General features: G+C 37.4%; 1 protein-coding gene across 6 annotated transcripts in view; it reads left to right on the top strand.

The window, feature by feature from the left end:
• The first annotated feature begins 227 nt into the window (after positions 1-227).
• LOC149021922 (uncharacterized) overlaps positions 228-9629 on the top strand; it is a 79049-nt gene continuing 69647 nt past the window's right edge. For 3 of the 6 annotated variants that reach the window (XM_089150120.1, XM_089150119.1, XM_089150118.1), the window contains exons 1-4: positions 708-1224; positions 4748-5173; positions 5510-6089; positions 9040-9085. In XM_089150120.1, coding sequence (XP_089006246.1) covers positions 1116-1224; positions 4748-5173; positions 5510-6089; positions 9040-9085 — 1161 coding nt within the window. In that variant the 5' untranslated portion in view covers positions 708-1115. The other 3 variants (XM_089150122.1, XM_089150121.1, XM_089150123.1) reach the window with 3 other exon arrangements.

The following is a 9629-nucleotide window of genomic DNA, read 5'->3' as shown; positions in this document are numbered from 1 at the left end:
ATCACAGTCATCACACTCCATATGTAGATATTTCTTTTTAAAAACGTTCATATTTTTTGTAGAAATAATAATTCTTTTCAAGAATGTCACGCTCGACAACTTTTTTTCGTTTTATAGTAAGTCAAGCTCCAACCGTGTAAAGATGGTTGTTATTTATTTGCCGAAGAGAAAAAGCCAAATGGTCGTTATTTGTACCTAGAAAAGGAAGAAACGTTACGAGAGTCGCGTTATTCGACGGAGGGTATTCTCGTCATTCACAAACCCACGCCTTCCACAGTTCCACAGATAAGTTGTGCAGAAAGAAAATGACTCCTCGTTTCTCTCCTCTGTTTTGCCCGGTTTTCTTATTTCTGAGTTTTGTCTTTCAAGTTTCCTTGGGTGAATGTACAGTCGCCAGCAAGACGACCTCCATATCGGATACTATCAAGACATGCAATCTAATGCATTCCAGGCGTTAGCAGATTTGTATACCTTCACTCCTTTTCATGCATGGTTCATTCTTCAAATTATATTTTGTGGTATTTAAAAAAAAAAAAAAACCAAGATTGCAATGTTCGTTAAATTTAACTTGGATATCTACAAATTTCGTGTTATACAGCAGATGAACTTGGAGTACGTTTTCAATTAGGAGTTTTTTGTTCTGTTGACGTACCTCATTGTCCATTCAACTATGGATAAATACTGAATTGGTACGCTTTTGCTTTTTTTCTTCTTCTTCTCTCTTACTAGATTTAAGGGTTTTTATTATTTTATTTGGTTAATTTTCTTTTTAAAGGGAACCGTTTTGATTGTATGTTATACGGCTATATTCAAATCAATGATTTTGTATCATAGAGAATGCAGACTTAAAAGAGTGTTTTGTGTTTTAGATATGTTATTTGCTTGCACCCAATATACATTTCCTTCTCCTCCCTTCTATACTCTCCAGGTTGGGTGTTACCGAGAACTTTTAACGGTACTAGGCATATAATTTATTCTAGCCTTCCTTAACTTGCCAATGGTTTATAGATTCCTTGAGTTCTACCAAAAAAAATAAAAAATAAAAAAATGGATTCCTTACAAACTAGCATACTGCTGTGCTAACGGAATCATCACACACAAGGTAGATTATTGGTATGCATGGGGATTGCGTACACAGACCTTCTTCAATGTGCTTATTGGGTAAGCATACTGAAAATGTCTATTCTCAGAAGAGAAAAGAAGAGGCAGTTGGAGAATACTGTGGTAAGCATATCGATTTAATGGTCTAACATAATTGTTTTATTGGTTGTTCTAGTTTTTCTCAAAAAGCATGCAAAATCCTTGCTTTCTTAGATTTGAGGACTTTAGTTGTGTAGTCCACAACTGCAACATTAACTCAGCCTTGTCCCAAAATTCCCAACTAAATGGGATTGACTATTTTAGTCCTTACAAAGAACAAGGATTAACACTAAGAGTGAAAGAAAAGAACACCATAGCCAAAACTATAGAAAGGTCCAAACTAACTTACTAGGTCGGCTACAACGATCCTTGCCTTCCAAAAAGCTCTATTTGACATGATACTAGGATTAAGGCCCAAACTATGCTTTCTTTCCTCAGTACTTCACTATGTCTCTAGCTCCTTTAGAGCCTCCAACATAAATCAACTCACTCCTTCAAACTAGAGCATCCAAAGGCATCCTTTGAACATCCCACCTTAGGTAACTTTTTTTGTAGCTTATTTTGAATCCCGGCTACTCCCAAACAGTATCTAATATGGCATTTATCCTTCTTGGTTTTGTCACTTACCGATCTCAGTTTTCTCATCTTTGCTACATTTAGTTATTTATAGGGCATTTCTAACAGCCCAATACTTCGTGTCATTCATCATAGCCGGTCCTGTGACTCCCTTGTAAATGTGCCTTTAAGCTTTATAGGCATTCATTGATCTCATAACTCTTGGATGCAGTTTTCCACATAGTCATCCTATTTTTAATGCTCTATGGGGCATTATCACATTTCTTACTATTGGTTGATCATAGATCCCTAAAATCTCCCTTTCATTGACTTTCACCCCTTCATTATATGTTCTAGAGTTGCTAAAGTTGTGCGCCATGTACTTTGTCTTTGTTTTACTTATCTTAAAATCTTTTTGATTCGAAGGTTGATCTCCACAATTCTGTCTTTTGTCGCGTCCACTAAAACAATGTCATCAACAAAACTATGCACTGAGGAGCTTCGTTTGGGATGCCTCTGGTTAACTCATCTGTGAATTCTTTTTTTGGTGACAAGTTTACTCATCCATGATAAGCACAAGCATATAAGCGCTTAATGTTAATCCTTATCGTACCTTGATTCCTGACTATAAATGGGATCTAATTACCTTTACACCTCATGGTTCTTATGTTAGTCACCACGCACCACACCATCACGCATATCTTAAAATTTAAATGTTTCTCTTCCCTAATATAGATAAATCTCTAGGAACTTTGTTGTAAGTTTTTTGAATCAATAAAGGCAATACAAAGGTCTTTCTTGTTCTCTCTCCAAACCTGATGTAGGACCCCACGGCCACCTTAGGAGGACCCATAAGAATCGAAAGAAGGGCTTGGGTTGCTGCCACGCACTCTGTGCCCCTGCTCAGCAGTACAGGGAGTTTGGCCCAACATAGGGGTAATTGTGTAACTTTAGGACAGTCCTGAGTTCTGCTGGGTCTAGTTAAATTTGAAATTTTATTAGGAGTCAAGTCCTACTTTTATTTTGTTATTATTTGAGTCAACCTAGGAGTAGTTTAGTGAAGTCCTATTAAATAGAAGTACTTTTTCTTTTTTGTTCAAAGTTGAGTGCTGTTAGGAGTTGTCTATCAAAAGGCTATAAATACACAGCTTAATGCCTGTAAACACATCAGTTTTGATGAATAAATTATTGAAGGAGAGTTACAGCAGAGATCAAGGAATTGAGTGTAGGATTTCCAGTGCAGGAAGGGTCTGCGACAGCTAGGTTGATCAGTTTTCTTCTCTCTTTTCTTCAATTGGTAAGCATTCATCCCTAGTCTTCCCCCATCTCCCACCCCATTGCACCCCTCCAATCTCTCTCTCTCTCTCTCTTGCGGCACCTCTTCTTTTTCCCCAAAACACTAATACCAATATCTCCCAATCCCCACCAGAGAAATCCCTTCCCTTTTAGAATCATCGTCCCTACACCTTCCCTAGCACTCTCCAAGTAGCAGCCATAGTCTTCCCCCTGAAACCCTAGAATTTGAAAACCTTGTTCTCCAAAAACCCTAACCCTAGAAATTTTGAATTTGAATCTAAAAACAATCAGGATTAGGTTTGAGTTCTAGCACCCTGACCCTGTAGTCTTTCGCCCAAACTCTAATTCCTATCATTTGAACCCTAAAACCCCCTAAAACCCTAGGAATTAGAAACCCTAATGAGAGAAAACTAAGATCACATTCTTAAAGGATTTCTAGACATGCCTACTAAAACAGTCCATTCATTCTAGTTGACTTAAATTTGGCCTAAACTATTTTACCAAGTTAAATTATGAATCTTGTTTGGACATTGTTATTCTGGGCATTTAGTCCATGTCATTGCACTTAGCTACTTGCATGTTCTTGATGCTGGAAATTGCATTGCAATCCTGGATCAAATGTTCCACCTTTTTAAATGAACTTTTGGGAGCCAAAGCAATATGATCAAATCTTTATGCATTCCCTCCGTTTCAAGTTTGTTACTGTATTTTACTTGATCAAGTCCCTGCAAAAATTGAATTTTTTACAAAAGAAATTTCTGGTAAAATTTTACTATAAATTTTATTTTTTTCACATTTGTGTCAAGGGGATTTTGCCAAGTTAGGTTAGTTGACTAAGGGAAAATAATTCAGCCATATGACGGGATCAGACATTTAATTTCATCTGGAGTAAACTTAAAAAAAAAATAAAAAATCAGCAACAAATATTGTTGGCAAAGAAAGAGAGACATGCTTATATTCAAGAACAACAACAGTGCCATCCAAAAGGGCTGGGCAACTCAAGAAGGACTATACAGATGAAAAGAACCCCCATACAACACATTCTTATCCCCACCAGAATTGGCCAATTCATCTGCCAAAGAGAATAAAAACTAATAATTAGAGGTAGAGTAAAGTGCCTCAGCTTTGTTGATATAGTGCAGGTATCTTCAAGGACCTTCTATCTGCACTTCGAGCCATGCAATCACTAGATTCAAATCACGCTGTGTACTTCAATAGTTCAATTATTTTATCAAGTAACTAATGCCAAAGTAGCTGTGTTGGATAAACTAGTTGGATTGAATGTCTAACCAGAAGATTACAACCTTATCTTGAATATTTTTTTCCCTTAATCAGTCAGGGTTCCATCACTGAAAGTTTTGATTGTATAGGATTTCGAGAACCAGAATTTTTGTTTTTACAATAGTTAATTGTCTAAAGGCGGCTACAACCTTATCTTGAATATTGTTTTCCCTTAATGAATCAGGGTTCCATCACTGAAAGTTTTGATTGTATAGGATTTTGAGAACCAGAATTTTTGTATTTTACAATACTTAATTGTCTCAACAGCTGCCTTTTTCTTGTAAATTATTTTCTGACTTTTTGATGTTGGTCCCCCCAGTCTCTACCTTCAGGCCTTTGGTTAGAATCATTAGTAGGCACTCCGACTACTGAATTTTTTCTTCTCCCCCCCCCCCCCCCCCCAACAAAAAAAAAAAAAAGAAAAAAAAGAAAAAAGAAAAAGAAAAGAGTTCTTACTGTTTTTGGTGATTTACAGTTGAAAAGATGGTAAGTGATACTCAATCTGGTCACAAGATTAAGGACAACAACGATGCTGATTCAAAGAGAAGACATACTAGTCATAAAGGTTCAACTACTTCAGGGTCTGCGGGAGCGGATAATTCAGGTTTAAGGTCCACGAGTGAAACATCTTCAAGGAATCAGAGTTTATCAAGCAATTCAATTACGCAAGATTCAGAGAGATTTGCGAAGTTTGAAAAAGGCTCGAGTTCTCTAGATTCAAGAAGTAAAAGGGAGAAGAGAGGGAAAAATGTAAAGCAACACCTGTTGGATGACAAAGAATGGAACAGAAATGATAAGCAGAAACCTAAACCTTCTCGTGTAATTCTGAAAAAGAAAAGATTGGATGCACGTAGTTACAGGACATTGCTCAGATCCCATGCAAGGATTTTTAAGGGGTCAGGTAGTTTGTTTTTCTTTCATCTTTCACAAAACCAATATTTTATCATGTAACCTAACCGAACATGTTAGTCTCTGAAAAATTATTCTCCCACATTATATTAAAAAAAAATAAAAAATCTGAGCTTTTGTAACATCCCCAAATAGACTTGTATATTCCTTACTCCTTACTATGTTGATATGATAAATGGTTACTGCTGGATTAGTATCTCAAAGTTGTTTAGCTGCTGGTCCTTGTCTGGTATGCTCAACTCAAAATAGCTTTACTAGAAGACATCTCCAGCTATTTTGCATGTAATAATTTCCCTAAATTTAGTTCTTTGTTTTTTCTACTGATTAGATCTTGGTCTGAAGCTGAAAAGAAAGAATAAACAGTCTACAGGGGCAAGCTATCATACTCAAGCTGGTGGTTTTAAAGAAGTTGAGGATGTAGATGCATGCAATGAGAGAAGGGAAGAAGAAGAAGAAGCCATTGGATTATTCTCTCACTTAAGCTGTAAGCAGAGAAATCACTGTGAGGAAATCCCAGAGTTTGAAAGTAAAGATAAATCACTAGTGTGTCAGTCTGGTGATAGTTCTCAGCGATTGTCCCCAGTTGGAGCAGGGGCTAAAGAAGCTGTGGATAAGTCTAAAGATATGCAGGTGGAATTCTCTGCGGATGAAGGCTTTCAAAGATTAGACTCAATGAAACCTGTTTCTGAAGGAATGTCAATTGATGGTGACTCTGAAACAGAAGGGATTAACAAAAGTAGGACTCCTAAAAGAAAGACAGATGCAATTAATATGAATTCTGATAATTCTAAAATGGAAGCAAGTCAAGAGATTTGCAGTGTTTCTGCTGATGTTGTCTCTTCATCATCATCTGGGAGCAAAATGATTAATTATATTGAGAGATCTGTTGTCTTCTCCAAAAGGCAAAGGTATTTATTTTCTTTTTTATTGGGTGTTTTTGTATGCCTTACTCCTTGACATAGTCTTTAAAATCTTTTCTAATGTGCAGTTGGTGGAGCATGTCACTTTGAGTGAATGATTACAAGAAAGTTGTGGCAATTATTTGTTTTGCTAATTGGTTAGACTTTCTTAATATTTGTCGTATTTAGTTTTAAATGAAGGCACACAACTACACTGGCCCATAGTACCTTATACTATAACGCCCTAGTGTTGATCTCCGATGACAGGCTTTAAGACATTGCATGTTAGCCTTTGTAATGTTTGATGCTTCTCTATCCCAGTTTATAGCTCTTCTACATCAGAAGCTTTAATCTATACTATCGTAAGGTATTTACAGTAAGGCAACAGTTTTTTCGTGTTATGATCTAGGAAGGCCTTCTGGGTGAGTCCGTAAAATATTGAAGGGTGGACAGATGATGTTTCAACTCTTGCTGTTTAATTTATAGTGCATGACACGATCCTCCATATGTAAAGTCAGAGATCCAAATTCTAAATATCCCCTTCCTAATCATAGTAGTTGAAGCATTGCCAACTAAGTTGCCTTGTGGCTAGGTCCACTCTATGCCCTGGTTTGCTTAGACGCTGTCACATCTATGCTCCATGTACTGCCAGTTTTGTATGTTTTTCAGCTGTGTATTGTTTTCTAAAAGTTCCTTTTCCAATTGATTTCTAAAGCTTTATTTTGCCACATGTTTATCTCCATTTTTTTTAGTACACATACCTATCTCCATTTGAACTGTAACCAGTGGTATTGAGATGGGAACCCGGGAGCTACATTCTCAAATTATATGGCCCCCACCTTATCTGCCACCTGGCAGATAGTCGACCTATATGAAAAAGCTTTCCTAGGTGGGTTTCTGCAAAACTGGAGCCCCTGTAATGACTGCAACTCTAGTAAAACTTTTTAGTTGTTGGTATCAAGATTCTCTTCTTTTTTGTCAAATAATAATTCAATACCAAAAACCCTGAGAAAGGGGGAGGGGACAAAAAAGAGGGGGATATACAAGGAAAAGCCGGCTGGTTGGGGGGGGGGCTGGAAGAAGAGGAACAAGAAGATCAAGATGACCTAGCAGGCAACAGAAGAGAAGGAACTACAGTACAGTTAACAAGTATGATCATGTTCTTGAGTAGTCACAAAAAGGTTAAAAGTAGGGGGGGGGGTGCAATAGGGTCCTATAGCAAACATCAAATATGATGGGTCTAGAGAACATGATTTGGATGTCCATCTTCTGAGATTCCTCTTCAAGCAAGTAGGAGAGATTGAAGCTCCAAAAACCAGCTTTCGAATGGTTTCATAAATCGAAGAGCTTGAAAAAGACAGAGTCAGCTATTTCCATTCTTTGTGTCTACTGCGGGAAAATTGGATGCTAGGGCTTTGGTCCAAATGGATATGGTGGAGGGGCAATAGAAAAAATTGGTTGACATCTTCACAACCATTTCCACAAGTGGTACAAGAATTGGGAATAGGAAACGATGGTGGAGAAGGAAGTACTGGGTGGGAATGAAGAGGTTCATGGTTCTCTAGGTGGTGAAAGAGTGGTGGGCGATGTGGTCTTGAACCAGACCAGCATGTGTGAGGGAATAGTAGGGGAATGAGGTTTGGTAAAGTTCCAAGCTGAGGAAGTGGAAAGGTTACCATTGCTGAGACCCAGGGGGAGGAGTAAGGGGGTAGATGACCTGTTGGAGATGGAGGAGATGGTGATATTCTTAGTTCTACTGGAATATACAGTTTGGGCTCCTGTGAAGTTATAGAGAATACACAGGGGGTGCCAGGGGTCAAGGCAACAAGAGGTGGAAGTTGGAACTATGATTAGCTATCACAGAAGAATGGTAGGAAAAGGAAGCTTCTTCCATTTTTTGGTTGTGTACCTGTTTTTTCTTCTCAGCTTTTGATTTCTGGCCAATGAAGGGATGTTCTCTCATCATGGCTTATGGTCCTTTTGCTTCTTCTATTCTGATTTTTGAGATATCCTTTTAGTTGTTTATTCCAAGAAGGTTCTGGAGGGATTGTAATAGCAGAATATTTCGCTGAAGGACATTTCATGATTTTTAATCTTAAATCTATAGTATTTGAGTGGATATTTGGACCTCCTTTTATGCTCTGCATGGTTTGACTAGTTTAATTGCTTGCAACTAGTAGATACTTTGCTGAGGGCCATTGCCTTGTTGGGCGGATCCTTTTTGTCTGTTTTGTACACTACATGCCTTTTTTCCCTCCCTTCCTCCTGCCCCCGATTATATCCAATTCAGTTCACCTTCGTGTGCTTTACATGCATTGTATAAAACTTCCACAGAAGAGGCCAAAGTTTCTAGAGGCAAAAATGATTACTTCTAATTTTGTTGTCAAAGACTCAAAAAAGAGTCCTAGATTATTTTTAGTTGTCCTTTATGTTTCAATTGGTTATTCATTAAAGGATGTTGAATATCCTTTATTTCTCCCTTTTAAGATGATTAAAGATTTCAGGAAAATTCAATAATGAGCCATGGCTGCTAAGGAAGTAACAATTCATGATGTGATGATGGGTACTTGACGGATTGGATAGAATTTTGGAAGTTTATAATGAGTCATCTTGGTGGTGTAGAGTAGTTTTTGAGCAGGAGCATGAAACTTCTCAGAACATGATTCTTTCTGTTGAATGCTGATTAGCCTTTTAGTTTTCTCCATGGTACTTGAGTTGGCACTTGTTAATGGTTATTCTACAGTTTTTCTTTCTAAACCACTTTTGCTCTGAGTCTCTGACAATGATCAGAGTATGTTTTTCTCATCCATTCAAGCTGTGCACCACCTTTTGCTTCAGGGTTATGTGACAATAAGAAATTGAAACAAATGGAAAATATTAAGTGACTTCATTATTCTATTATTTTGAAATGTAATTTATTAGGTTGAAGTCTAATTATAGATGTTATTCATTTGGACAGGGTGGTTGATTCATGTGGTCGGGAGTTCTGCTCTTGGAATGCAGAAGTAGGGCTTCTTTTTTAACTTTTTTTTCCCCAAACATTATAGTGTATTACATATGAGTTTGTTTTAAATTTTGAATATATCATACGGTTGGCACATTTCTTTTTATATGCCTGACATACTATTAAAGAATGGAACACAGTTGTCAATTTGTTGAGGTGCCTAGGTGCTTCTTGTTGTCGCCTTGCATCTGCATACCATGACAACTATGAATGGGAAAGAGAGGGTTTCCATTTGCTGCTTTAGGAAAAGGGTCTCTTGGGGAGCTTCATCCAATGACAGAGCATGCTATTCTTTTCATACAATAGTTTGAGACTACTTCATGATTGAAGCTTGAAAACTTGTCCATGGTGATTGATTTATGGAGTGGAGAACACATTCAAGAGCATAATATTCAAGTTTTTATCATGTTTTTTTAGTAAACTTTTGGGGGCAGAAGTCTAGATCAATGTTTTTTTGGGGTTCTAAATGACTTTTGGATAAAGTTATTTGAAAATGATTTCTATTAAGTGAAGTAGTAGGAGATGGGGCATGCTTCAATGTCTTG

Source organism: Hakea prostrata, chromosome 3, assembly GCF_041222555.1.
Source record: "Hakea prostrata isolate BN-2017 chromosome 3, UWA_Hpros_2, whole genome shotgun sequence".
Classification (NCBI taxonomy): Eukaryota; Viridiplantae; Streptophyta; class Magnoliopsida; order Proteales; family Proteaceae; genus Hakea; species Hakea prostrata.
This window is presented reverse-complemented; position numbering and strand designations above follow the sequence as displayed.